We start from the raw sequence: 14,389 nt of genomic DNA, 5'->3' as shown, positions 1-14,389 counted from the left end.
GAACATCGGATGGTTCTTCCTGTGACATCAGCAACATCCATCCATGGGACAGAGGAGTTTACTGGTGTGAGTCCAGAGAGGGAGCAACCAGTAACCCCGTCACCATCAGTGTCGCTGGTAAGATCAGACTGTGCAGTCAGTCACTACGTTTACATTCAAACTTTGTTGTTCTGCATTGATGTCTATTTGACTTCCTGCTCAAAGCCTCCAGCAGGAAACTGTGGAGCTCAGTTACAGAGAAACGCTTAAGCGCATTATCAGGGTGTTAGCTCAAGTTGTTTAGTAATTCAAGCTAATCTCATTCGGACTAACACAATAACTCTATTTTCTCTTAACGTCATGTAAACATTCTAAGTGTTGATGAAGCTGAGTGTAACCGCTGGAGTTTGTCTCTGTGTTAAGATGATCTAGTGATCCTGGAGAGTCCTGTCCAGCCTGTGATGGAGGGAGATAATGTCACTCTGCGCTGTAATTATAGGTACCGTACCTCCATCCACTCAGCTGGGTTCTATAAAGATGGCTCCTTCATAGGGACTGGGCCCGCAGGTCACATGACCCTCCGCCATGTTAACGAGTCAGATGAAGGCCTCTACAAATGTCGCGTCTATGACTGGTATTCTCCAGAAAGTTGGATCTCTGTCACAGGTGAGGAAGTTTTACTATCTCCACAAGACCCCCCCCCCCCAGCAAAGAAAAACATGTGCAGAAACTTGTTCAATCCCACTGCCATGAACATCTTAAATAAGATCCACACGCCCACATCTACCCTCTGCTACTTTGCACACACATTATATGTTTTGTATCTTTGTATCCTCTAATTTACTTTTAATAGTTATTTTATTCAGTTTGTCTGATTTAGTTTTTGTCCTGTTTGTTGTTTGAGCACCAAAAGACAATTACGTTTTCTGATTCTGAATCTGACCAAAGCGGGATTCTCTCCACAGGTAAACCTACAACCACAGCAACAACCAAAGCCACGCCAGTAACCCTGCCCCTTACTACCACATCCACACACTCTGTCTCATTAGGCCCACCTCAAGTCGTATCTGCCCCGCCCATTATAACTACAGACACGCCCCCTGTTCCGTTAGCCCCGCCCCCTCCAACCCCCCACTACCGGCTTGTGATCCGACTGCTCTGCCACCTGCTGGTCTTCTGCCCGTACTGCGTGTCCACCGTCCTCATGGTGTCTCTGTATCGACACAGGCACAGAGGTAACGACCTTACACACACACACTCATCAATCTATCTATCTATCTATCTATCTATCTATCTATCTATCTATCTATCTATCTATCTATCTATCTATCTATCTATCTATCTATCTATCTATCTATCTATCTATCTATCTATCTATCTATCTATCTATCTATCTATCCTAGAGCTGGGTATCGTTCAAAAGTGTTTAATATCAATAGATACCGACACCCTGACTTCGATACCGGTTCCTGAAAGATACTTTTTTCTCAATTTTATGAAATCTGCTGTTACAAGATGACATTACACATTATGGTTTTGTATTTCAGCTGCTTGGCATTTTGACATAATATAAATATGAATAAATCAAACTTTAAATGAGCTGAAAAGGAAATTTGGAGCTTGAAATTTGGTTCTAAACGACAAGAGTATTTTCTATACTTGATGGTATGGAGGCATTTCAGTCAATGATACCCAGCCCCAGTCAATCTTTCTCACTCTGTTGTTGATGACTGACAGCGGTCTCTAAGAGAACTCTTCATAATTAACAGTAGATGAATTCTCTACATTCTGCTCTGACTGTAGGAAATGACCTTCCCGTCTCCATGGGGACGACCCCGCCCACCCAGGCTGAGCAGGGATTGGACGATGACTATGATGATGTCGACAATGATGTCACCACAGAGCATCACTTCTGAGCCAATCAATGTGTTCGATTCATCAGCGATTACAACCCAGAAATAGTCGAGGACCCAGAACGCTTCCCTGTGGAACTCCACTTGTTTGTTTTTCATTCAGCTCTGCAGTAATTGCCAGATAACATTTTGAGTATGCCGCTTGTTTTATCTATTCAGGAGACAGATAAAAGAAACCCCTTTCCCACCAACGTAAATATCGGGAATAGTTTGGCGCTTGTGCCCAGTTCAAACAAGTTTTTTAGTTTCCCACTAACAGAGAGCCGGCTCCGGGCTGGAAAAACTGGTGCCAGATCAAAAACAGGTTTGAGCTGGTCTGGAAATAAGAACCGCCTACGTCAGGGGCCGGGGGAGGGATTATCCTGACCAACCAGACCAACTCAAACCTCATGCCCGCCATATTTAAAAACACCGCTACTACGAGACGTAAATACAACATAATTACCGAACGTGACGATCAAATCGAGCAGCGAAAATACGCTGTGTGGGTCGTGTTTGGTTAACAAAGCAAAGCGAGAGGCAACACGTGTAAAAATAAGACGTATCTGCCGCTGTTGTACTTAAAACTGGCGGTAGCTTTAGCATTAGCCAGGAGAGCAGCGACGTCGGGCAACGTACACAGACGTTTACAGAGTCATGACGTTGCTCTCTTTACTGCTCTGGTTGGTGGGAAATAAGGCGGTTCGTAACTTGTTCCAGGGTGAAACCAGTGGCAAACTGGTCCCAGCACCAGCCCGGAGCTGGCTCTTGGTTCCTGTTGGTGGGAAAGGGGTCTGTGTGGTAATGCGTTGTCGTTCTCTGATAAAGCTTAAATGTTGCCATCTTCAGCTAATATAATAAAACCCGTTTTGGGTCCCAGGCTGGGACCCAAAACGCTTCCCTGTGGAACTCAACTTGTTAATGTTTGTGTTCAGATGATTCATAAAAAGGATTTGAGGTTTGACGATGTTAATCTCACCAGATCAAAAAAAAAAAAATGTTTTCGGTTTTTCCCTGCTTTTTCAAAGACCCAAAGCACTTTACAATGTTTTATACACATTCACCCAATCACACACATCGATAGCAGCAGCAGTGCGCACGGTAAAAATCGGGAGCAATTTATGGTTCAGTGTCTCTTTGCCCAGGGAAACTTGGACATGTGGCGGGGAGATGGGGATCGAACCAACAACCCTGCAACCCAGTGGATGACCGCCCTACCCACTTAGACACAGCCTAAGCCTAATCTATCTATCTCAATCAATCCATTTAGTTGATCATCATAGCAGCCTTGTAACTATGGTAACAATAAACAAAGCTGCACACTGATATTTTTCTCTTAACACGGTTTATCTCACACGGACCAATCAACTGCAGTGTGTAGCTCCACCCCTTTTGGGACGGCTTGGATTGAACCCCAACCAAATGGGGGCATAAATAGGGACATCATTACAGTTCGCTGATTTCGGTACGCTTCCCAACACACACACACAAACACACACGCACAAACAGACACACACACAGTTTCCCATTAACACAAAGCCTGACACATCAAATAACAAGCAGAACATTTATAAAAATTATATTTAAAAGTTCATTGAAGGAATTGACTTAATACAAAAATCATCATTGTATCATCTATCGTTACCATCAGTTATTTTTGGATCATATTTTACACGTTTGTTAAAGATCTCCTATTATACTACTTTTCTGGTCTTCATTTCTTGTTAAAAACTGCTATAGAGCAACCTGACACGAATCACATCACAAAAAACCATGTAGATTTTCGGGACACTCTTCCTCTCATCTGAGCGCGCACTGCAGTCTCTATCAACACTCAGCTTTGTGCTTCTCCGCTCCCTCCCCCCCTCCTGCAAACCCCACTCCGTTGTGATTGGTTACCTTCCTTCCGGAACACTTTCAGTGGCACGAGCATGGGCGCGAGGCAGACTTGAGCAGGAAGGTGGGGGCATGTTGCAGCATTATCATACATGGAAACCTGATGGAAACATCCGCTTGTGTGACGAAAAGAATGTCCGGAAATTCTGAACCGCTTTGAACACGTGACTTCTCGACCGGCTGCCCTAGTGTTTAGTGCTATGCAGAGACACCCCAGACGGTCAGCAGGGAATACGTCTTAATGCATGTACGTCATTATTTGATACTCTAGTATGGTTAAACATGACTATAAATCATTATAACAACGTTTATAGGTCATACAAGTCAAAAAGTATCATAGGTCCTCTTTAAAGAGTCTAATTTTTCCTCTAATGAACATAAATATTAGCTGCTACACACACACACACACACATTAAGCATGTTATTGTATTATTTTATGTTTGTATGTCAATGTCAAATGAACTGATCTTTATATTTGGTATGTTATTTGTGTTGTTTCATAACACACTCAAATCATTTTCATGTAGTTTGCAGCAGTACAGACTGGAGTGAGTAAAATGAGACAGTGAGACAGAAATGGTGCAATGAGCCTTTAATTTACAACATGCAACAGATCACAACTTGTAGTTTAAACACACTTTTTAAAAAAATGTAGAAAAAACAACACAGGTCATGTGAGCTCGTTGTGATGCGACGTATAATACTGTGGACATCTTCTCTTCTAGAAAATAAAATAAACTTCATTTCTCCAAACCCAAACCATCTCAAACCTGAACACACACCTCTGCCATTTTAAATATGGTTCCACATTCCTTCTAGTTGAAACCAAATCGGTCCGTTACTTTGCAGATTAAAGTAGCTACGAGGAACTTTTAAATATTTGTGAAACATTCTAAATTTTTCCTCTGATGATCATGAATTACATGTAATAGCAAACGAGACCATCAGTGCAAAGAATGTTATTTTTACATAGTTTTTTTTAAAGCCTTTGTCATGGGTATACGCTCACCCAGGAACAACAGCTGGCGTAGTAAAAACACTACCGCTTTAGTCCAAAGGGGGCGCTAGAATTAACACACAATGAAAGTTCCTCGCAGCATCTTTAACGGACCAATCGTTCGTTACATCAACAGAACATTAAGGCACTTTGGAGGAAAACCTAAACAGTCTGCGTCCACTGGGCTGGTCCTGTGCTGAATGGATATCTCACTGGTGTTAAGGTGGTAGGATGGCCTAGAGAGAAGAGGGGCCGACCAGTAACCATGAGGTCTCTGGTTCCTCCTCCCAGTAACCATGAGGTCTCTGGTTCCTCCTCCCAGTAACCATGAGGCCTCTGGTTCCTCCTCCCAGTAACCTTGGGGTCTCTGGTTCCTCCCAGTAACCATGAGGTCTCTGGTTCCTCCTCCCAGTAACCATGAGGCCTCTGGTTCCTCCTCCCAGTAACCATGAGGTCTCTGGTTGGATCCCCGGCACCGGACAGGAGGGTGTTAGTAGTACAACTAGTGGTGGCTGCTATTACATCTATGGTGCCCATCTCTACCATTGTGTCCTTGAGCAAGACCCCAACCATTGGATGCGTTCTTATATCCATTTTCTTCGGTTTTTCAAATTCTGATATCCATTCAGACCCTCCAGACTCAGCACCTTTTAACTATCAGATCCTTCACCAGCGCTCTGTCTCTCCCAGTGGACTAACAGACGTACATCAGGTCTCTTTGCGACGTTAAGCATCTGAATATACTCTACACACATGCAGAAATAAATAATGTAAACAACTGGGTGTGTCTCGCCTGGAGCCAAGAATGAACTTCCAATGCAAAGTTTGGACTATTTTCTGAAAAGGAGAACATTTGATGATGATGTGACTAGTTAGGGCGCATTCACACTAGTCATGTGTCCCGGTCCCTTGGCCCTGTTGCCCCCTAAAGTCTAGTGTGTTCTCCCAGTGCTCCTGCTACGCACGCACACACACACACACACACACACACACACACACACACACACACACACACACACACACACACACACACACACACACACACACACACACACACACACACACACACACACACACACACACACACACACACACACACACACACACACACACACACACACACACACACACACACACACGCACACACTGACTGACTGACTGACTGACTGACTGACTGACTGACTGACTGACTGACTGACTGACTGACTGACTGACTGACTCACACTTTTTAAGACCATGTATTAAAGGCCTACTTCACCGGTTTGAATATGAAGGTGTATTGAATTCTGAGATCCTATGTAGTATAAATGTGCAAAAAAAAAAAAAATCAGTTCATCCTAGCCTGAGAAAAGGCAGAAAGAGTGTTTTTTTTAACCCTATATTAATCTTACTGTGACATCACAGTAAGATAAATATAGGGTTAAAAAAAAAATTACTTTGTAAATATTACTGTGATGTCACAGTAGGAGAAATCACAGTAATATTTACAAAGTAAGGTTTTTTTTTAACCCTATATTTATCTTACTGTGATGTCACAGTAAGATTAATATAGGGTTAAAAAAAACACTCTTTCGGCCTTTTCTCAGGCTAGGATGAACCAATTTCAATTTTTTTTGCACATTTATACTACATAGGATCTCAGAATTCAATACACCTTCATATTCAAACCGGTGAAGTAGGCCTTTAAGACGTGGTGACGTACTGGCAAGAAGCAATGGAGCCTAGGCCTGGATCAACTGGGACTAGTGTGAGTGTGCCCTTAGTTTTAGAACTTAAAATCTCCAAAAAAAACATCGAAAAGCCAAAATATTTGACTGACTCAAAGGCTCATTCAGGCTCCAGACTGAACTTCCAGGCAGCGATATAAGAACCCAGCGTTTGGGTCCGAACAGAAAGGATGCACCAATCAAATATATCAAACAAAATATATAAACCAATAAAATATATCCAAATTCAACACCAAAACTTGATCGTGGGCTGATGGTAAAACTCTATATATCAAAAGTTTCAACAATAGAAATACAAAATCAAAGCACACACATATTTCTAGATTACTAAACCAGTGTTCCGGCATTTAAAGTTGCAGTGTGTAGTATTCAACAGCCTCACATGTTTTTATATCTACATCCTGGGGAAATGCACCTGTTGGAAGACCAAGAAGAAGAAGTACTATAGAATAAATAACTAAATACATCTTCACCCCATCACTTGATATTGTAGGAAAGACTTGAGGCAGTGGTGGATGATGCCATCTTTAGTAACTAGCTTCTTGTCCTTGAAGGCCACCGTAGCTTCTGTAAATTCTCCCCTAAGGGAGGGGTTAGCAAGGGAGCGTTGCAATCTTTAATTTTCCCCACTAGATGCCACTAAATATACCAATACTACACACTGCACCTTTAAGAAGTTTTATCAGTGCATCTATCATGAATATAAGAAATAAAGCATTCAAATGTCAAACTGGTCCAGTGCAAAAATATTAAAATAAAATATCGTATTGTACAGTGAAGCAGCGAATACACAGCGTGTGTGAACATTTTGGACCATCACAAAAAAACTACTTCAAAACAAGTTCTGTAAGTGTAAAGCAGTGACGTTTGCCTGGTGAATAGTTGTGACTATAATACTGTAAAGAACCATAGACTTTGTGAGAAACTGAGACACACGTGGACAATCGTTAACAGCAAAAATTGTGACCGCTGATTTCACATTCATATCTTTTTAATTAAAGGTGGAGTCAGTGATTCTGGAGAACGCCTGTTGTCAAAATCCCTTCTCTGTCAAAATCAGTGAATATCTCTGTACTGTGTGTTCAAAATATCCAGTGTTAATACACAGCCTAGGCTCTGTAAACGGACATGTTGCTAGCCACAGTGGATGGGCATCCTTTGTTTACATACCAGTTTACAGAGCCTAGGCTGTGTATTAACACTGGATTTTTGTCAGAACACACACAGTACAGACAGGTAGCGGATTGTGAGGAGATATTCACTGATTTTGACGAAAAGGTGATTTTTGACAACTAGCATTCTTCTAGAATCACTGACTATACCTTTACATCTCATAATAATTTGTCCGGTAGACCTAAACATAACCAAAGTGAAACATTCGCTTTTTTTTCATCCCAATTACAGATACATCCTTATTTCTGAGAGAGGAAATGTAAGGACACATTCAAGATCTCTTAAGATTTTTGGCATCTGATCAACAGTAAGGCAGTAATCTGAGTTCAGAGTTTTGTAGCAATAGGTGGCAGGACGTTTTCCTCACTAAATCACAGACCGAAACCCTCTGTCTTTAAAGCTATAGTGCGTAACTTTTTCATATAAAACAAATGTCTGTTACATTCAAGCCATCGCCAAACAAGTTGACACAAAGTTGACAAGGCCTATCAGCTCCACAAAACTCTCTCTGTATTTCTTAGTATGGCAGCGTTTACAAACTGGTGTCCCCCCCTTGACACTGGTGCAGGAGCTCAGCAAAATCCCAAGAAGAGCCCAAGAAATGTTTCAGTTGTTGATTCTACTGCTAAGAAAAAACCTGGATGTACAGCTGAAGGTATAAAATCCATGAGCCATCACTGAAGGCTTTACCTCATGTAGATGCACCGACAGTGTCGTTGTAATAACTCAGAATTCCTCATGGGGTGACAGAAGTTACGCACTATAGCTTTAAATAGTCAGCATCAAGTTTAATTCTACAAACATTTCTCTAATTTGATTGATCTAGATATGCAAAAATGACTAGCTGTTAGCTTTCCTCACTATCAAACTAGCAGCTTCTATAGTTAATAATCAAGCCTCATGCTTTTTATATTGAGTTACAACTTGTTAGCTTTACTGTTAGCAAAACAACCTTATATTTGTGTGGGGGGGAACAGACTAAAATGTGTCTGCAAATTGTGCTTAAAGATGATTTCAACATTTCCTACTACTTTTTGAACACTGCTAGGCTAAAATGCTAAGTTGCTAAATTACGTAATCAACGTTTTGAAGATTAAACGGACGCAGCTAACAGTATTAAGAGTTTTTAAAACAGATGTGCTTTTTGAATGCATGAGGTTCATATTGAAATTAAAGTAGCTACGAGGAACTTTTAAATATTTCTGAAACAGTCTAATTTTTCCTCTGATGATCATAAATTACATGTGACAGCAAACCAGACCATCAGTGCAAAAGAATGCTATTTTTATATAGTTTTTCTTAATGCCTTTGTCATGGGTATACTCTCACCCAGGAACAACAGCTGGCGTGGTAAAAACACTACCGCTTTTTCCAAAGGGGGAGCAAGAATTAACACTTACTAAAAGTTAATCGTAGCTTCTTTAAATTGAAATGTTTAACAGTTAGTAGTTTTTTAAAAAGCACCAAAGACAGTTGTAGAGTCGAGGTTGTTTCTGTGAGGGAAACCAGACAGTATGATGTAACGTATGTAAGAAATGCCTATTAATACAGAAGCAGAGAATTTAACCTTTTTGGATATTTTCATTATATTTACGGCCTTCGTAAAGAGTGATTTAGTTCACTCAGTAGAAGTTTATGGTCATTTTACCATTAATATCATCTTATTAAAGGTGCTACGAGGAACTTTTAAATATTTCTGAAACAGTCTCATTGTTCCTCTGATGATCATGAATTACATGTAACAGCAAACGAGACCATCAGTGCAAAGAATGCTATTTTTATAGTTTTTCTTAATGCCTTTGTCATGGGAATACAGTACGCTCGCCCAGGAACAACAGCTGGCTTAGAAAAAAACACTGCCGATTATTTTCAAAGGGGGGGGCGCTAGAATTAACAAAAACTGAAAGTTCCTCGGAGCACCTTCAATAGTAGACTTTTCTTTTCAAGACAGCCGTATAATTACTTTTGCTCTGGTGTTATCCAATATTTTTACTATTGTCAACAAATCCCAACATGTACGTTATTATGAATGCAATATCTCCAGAACACTTTGAGGGATTTTCTTCAGACTTTGCACTATTGTCCATTCTTGACTCAAAGATGAACTGAATAGATTTTGGAGGTCAAAGGTCAAAGGTTACTGTGACCTTCCATAGTGTGAGGTCTCAGTGACCTTGTACCATATTGTAGCTTCTTAGGAGCTTTACCTTCTTTAAAGCATCGACTACCAACACAGGTCTTTCACCGTTTAGCTATTGTATGGAGGAATAGAATCGCCAGGCGCTAGTTGTAGCTTGTTTGATAGTTTTGATTTTGCACATGAGATTTCTTGACAATAACAAAAATACAGAATTTCCCCAGACTTATCTTTGAATCACAGAGAGAAAGCCGGACGTTTTGTTGCCTTTTGTGTTCGCTTGCATTGTTAGCATGCTAGCTACGGTCCCGTTTCAATTGAATTCAACTTTTGAACATGCTTTTGTTTTTTGTTTTTTTCAGCACATGTAAGTACTAGCCCTTGAGTGATGTTTGAGCATGCTAATAGAAAACATTAGCATGCAAAGTGTGTTGTTTTTTTGTCTTCTGTAAAAATGTAGCTAGTGAATCTTAAGGGCTATAGCCTACTGTGCATCAGGTCATTGGTGGACAATTTAAGAAAAAAACTATTTTAAAATAGTTTTCAGCATTCGCGGTTGAAATAGTAGAATAGTGGAATAAAAGAAGTTTGAATTAAAGGTGCTCCGAGGAACTTTTAAATATTTCTGAAACAGTCTCATTTTTCCTCTGATGATCATAAATGACATGTAACAACAAACGAGACCATCAGTGCAAAGAATGCTATTTTTATATAGTTTTTCTTAATGCCTTTGTCATGGGTATACGCTCACCCAGGAACAACAGCTGGCGTAGTAAAAACACTACCGCTTTTGTCCAAAGGGGGACGCTAGAATTAACACGAACTGAAAGTTCCTCGGAGCATCTTTAACATGTTAGTGAAATCGAGCAAATCAAGCTAGGAGCTGTAAACGACTGAGGAGATGCTACAAAGAGACTTGAGGCTAAATTCAGACTTTTGAAATTGTCTGATTCGCTTTATGGCACATAAAAGGAAATTCCTTTTGAGCAAAAAAACCTTTATATTAAGCCCTTGTCTGCGTGTTGAGGGATATTTTTGAAAACATACTTCATCTGCTTTTTATTATTTATTTTTTTGAGTATTGAGTATATAAGATTGATTAATCGTTAATCAGATCTTTGCTTCTGTGATTTAAGACCTCAATTTCACTTTTTTGGCTGTCGAGTGCCGTCAACTTTTGGAAAAAAGTTTTTTTGAGTTTTTCCTGTATTTGTGTCAATGGCTAAAATTTAGCTTGTGGTAAAACGCTGACACCATAACCTCAACTTGAGCATCCACATTGTAATTGTACATTGATGCCTAAGTGTTTTATTTTCTTGTACTAACTAAACTTGTAAACAAATTTGATGCAATTACAAAAAAAAATGTTTTAGCGTGTTCAAGATTAACTCGAACCAGTATTTCCAATTCGTTGTCCGTTGAAACATATGAATTGGTTTTGCTTTTGCCATAAAATAGTTCCCTTTAGATGAGAAAGACCCATAACACAAATTCTTCAGTTTTGGACGAGACATATTGTCGTCACCTATCGGCCTGGTGTCTTTTGCGTTGTCGCGTAGACATAGTTTCTTAAACGTTTTGCAACAAAATGCATTTTTAGAAATATCCTTCTATGTGTGGACAAGGTCTTTAAACATCTACAAAGCCTCTCTAGATGTTTGATAGCAGACGAGCTTAAAGTCGCTACGAGGAACTTTTAAATATTTCTGAAACAGTCTAATTTTTCCTCTGATGATCAGAAATGACATGTAACAGCAAACGAGACCATCAGTGTAAAATGATGCTATTTTTACATAGTTGTTCTTAATGCCTTTGTCATGGGTATACGCTCACCCAGGAACAACAGCTGGCATAGTAAAAACACTACCGCTTTTGTCTAAAGGAGGCGCTAGAATTAACACAAACTGAAAGTTCCTCGTAGCATCTTTAAAGGGTGAAGTTATTTTTGTAGGGAGGGATTGTCAGGGGATGATGGTAAATGTTTACAGCAACAACAGTAAAGGACTGATTGTTTAAACCGCAGTCAGTACGTTTACATGACGTTTGAGAAAATCGATCTATTGTTTAAGTCCGACTGAAATCGTTTTAAAAATCGAATTTCTCAGACTCAACCCAACGCACCGCACAGATTATGCGGTTGAGAGCCAAACTACTCAGTAACTCGCCTATACGTTCTGAGCTCCAGTTTCACGTCGATTAGCATTTATAGCTAAAATAAAGACAACAGCAATTGAATAAGAAAAAAAGCTGTCTGCGCACGTACAGCAATATACTAAATGTACAGAGCTGTAATTTCATCCATACACCACCGCTCGATATGGCACCAGTTTGCCACTCGCTCACCGCTAGACTCTCGGTAACTAGTATTTAATTTTTATTTATTTTTCAAAGACTCTGTAACTATTTTAGTCTTAGTCAACCAGCAAAGGATAATATTCTAGCCATCTGAAAGCAGTTGAAATTTCCCAATTCTCAACCTATTGTCGTGAATCGGATTTAGAACCATAGCTCCACTAAGAGTACCCCTACTATGCATGTAAACGTACTGACTGTCATTTGTAAAATTTAGATTTTTACCAAAATATGTAGCGGATATATTTTTGCTATTAAAATGTGATACTGAGCACCGTTTTAAACAGGGAAAAGTGGCTGAACAAGTCATTAGATTCTGACTTATATATATATACTGTATTAAATGTCCCTTTTGAGTTGGTTTTTCATGGTAATAATAACTGGAGATTTTTACATTTTCAAAATTGTTGCAAACAACGGTTGATGGTTGGTCCTGGATACAGCTTGGGCTTGATTTTCATTCGCTCTGCAGTGAAGAATTATTATCCAATCAGGTTTAGTTACCGGGCGGTTGCTAGGCAGAACAATAGACCAGGACAACAGCAAATACTGGAGACTTCTGGTTCCTTCAATGGACTAAGTTGTTGGGGATTTTTTAAACCGTGGCACCTGGAAAAAAATTGAGAAAAACGTTAGTTAATTGCAGTTAAGAGGGTTTGTACACACATTTTAAAAAGTCTAGTGAGTAATATTGGAGTATTTTAGCATCATCTAGTGGTGAGATTGTTCCCCTTGGTAATCACTACCTTTGGGAGAATTTACAGGAGCTACGGTGGCCTTCAAGGACAAGAAGCTAAAGTTACTAAAGATGGCATCATCCACCACTGCTATTCATTTGCTGATTTTGAGTCACTGGGTCACATAATGTGGAAGCTGTTTAAGCAAAATCAATTTTATTCTTAATCAAAATACGTTAGAAAAAATAATAATTGCACATTTTTAATAGTATGGTTTTGTCAGCCTAACATTTGTGTAAAAGAAGAACTAAACTTGCCTTGCCTAATATGTTTAGACACAATTTCAAACCTTGAAAATAAAATTTAAAATCAAGCATTTTCTACACATTCCATACTCAGTCAGTACCAACCGTGAGTAAGAACTAATCACCATCATGTGAGCGTCCCTCACATGTTGCTGATATGAAACACAGCGGCTTCAGTGTCCAGAGAAAATCCTAATAATTATGCATTTCCTTTCCTTTAATGGCTGGTAAGCGCTGTAAGCATTTGTAGCATTCCTCATTTGTCATGCTAATTTTTTTTGTCCCACTGGCCAAACTAGACTTTTGTGTGTGTGTGTGTGTGTGTGTGTGTGTGTGTGTTTGTGTGTGTGTGTGTGTGTGTGTGTGCGCGCCCTTACTGACTCATGTTCTTATTAGTGTTAAATAATTCAGGACACTGTCTCTGTCTCTGTTTCAATGAACCACTTTACCATCAATGGTTTCAAATGTCACTAAAACGACCTGATGTGTTGTGATGGTGTGTTAAAGGGTCGTGGAAAAGCTGGGATATCAGAGTATTATGTACTATGCATTTTTTAAATAATTTTTCTCATGTTTAAAATCATATTATTTTGAATTTCACAACAGTTTTTGAGTCCATATTACCGTTCCATTTCCTACAGTCTACAGTAAGATCTGAAAAATTAGGAAAAAACGACAAAACAGAAAAAAAACAAAAAAAACAAGGAATACTTCAGTCTTGTTACAGTCACTTACAATTGGAGCCTTTTATAAGAGGTTTCTCCAACTGGATTTTGGATTTTGTTTTGCAACTTTTTTAAGACTTTTTTTGGACATTCTTTTGAAAAATTGGGAAAGACTGATAAAGACAAAAAAAGAGTAAAAAAAAAAAAAAAAAAAAAGAAAAATTTTCAAAAAAGGATTGGTTGGATAATATGAAAAAACAATTATTTATTTATTTATCAAGATATGCTCCGATTTTAATGAATGGCGATAAACGTGTTCAAACTGCCAGCCCTGTTACTAAAATACATGAAACAATGAATACGTACCGGTCTGGTGAACGCCACAGGTCATGCTGTAAGACGTCCACAAACTAACGGCCATCAGGAAGGTTGCTAGGAAACCAAACACCTGCAGACAAACAGGAAATTACATCATAGTTAATCCGTGTGTGTGTGTGTGAGTGTGTGTGTGTGTGTGTGTGTGTGTCTGTGTGTGTTTTTGTATTTTTTAAATGACCAGAAATAGGAGTCCACACTTGGCGGTTAAAAT

The 14,389-nt window shown here is 39.4% G+C and overlaps 1 protein-coding gene across 2 annotated transcripts in view; it reads right to left on the bottom strand.

The window, feature by feature from the left end:
* Positions 1 to 5,946: 5,946 nt before the first annotated feature.
* The window catches only part of cmtm7 (CKLF-like MARVEL transmembrane domain containing 7), a 14,014-nt gene continuing 5,571 nt past the window's right edge, over positions 5,947 to 14,389 (bottom strand). Inside the window, exons 4-6 of one of the 2 annotated variants that reach the window (XR_013845535.1) lie at positions 14,167 to 14,248; positions 6,433 to 12,762; positions 5,947 to 5,982 (exon numbers count right to left, since the gene is read on the bottom strand). Coding sequence is in view for 1 of the 2 variants with exons in the window: in XM_080053375.1 (XP_079909501.1) it covers positions 12,749 to 12,762; positions 14,167 to 14,248 (96 nt within the window). In the remaining variant the exon portion in view is untranslated. Of the gene's footprint in view, positions 5,983 to 6,342; positions 12,763 to 14,166; positions 14,249 to 14,389 lie in introns of those variants that run through there. The other variant, XM_080053375.1, reaches the window with a different exon arrangement.

This window comes from Ammodytes marinus (genome assembly GCF_949987685.1).
Source record: "Ammodytes marinus genome assembly, chromosome: 25".
Classification (NCBI taxonomy): Eukaryota; Metazoa; Chordata; class Actinopteri; order Uranoscopiformes; family Ammodytidae; genus Ammodytes; species Ammodytes marinus.
This window is presented reverse-complemented; position numbering and strand designations above follow the sequence as displayed.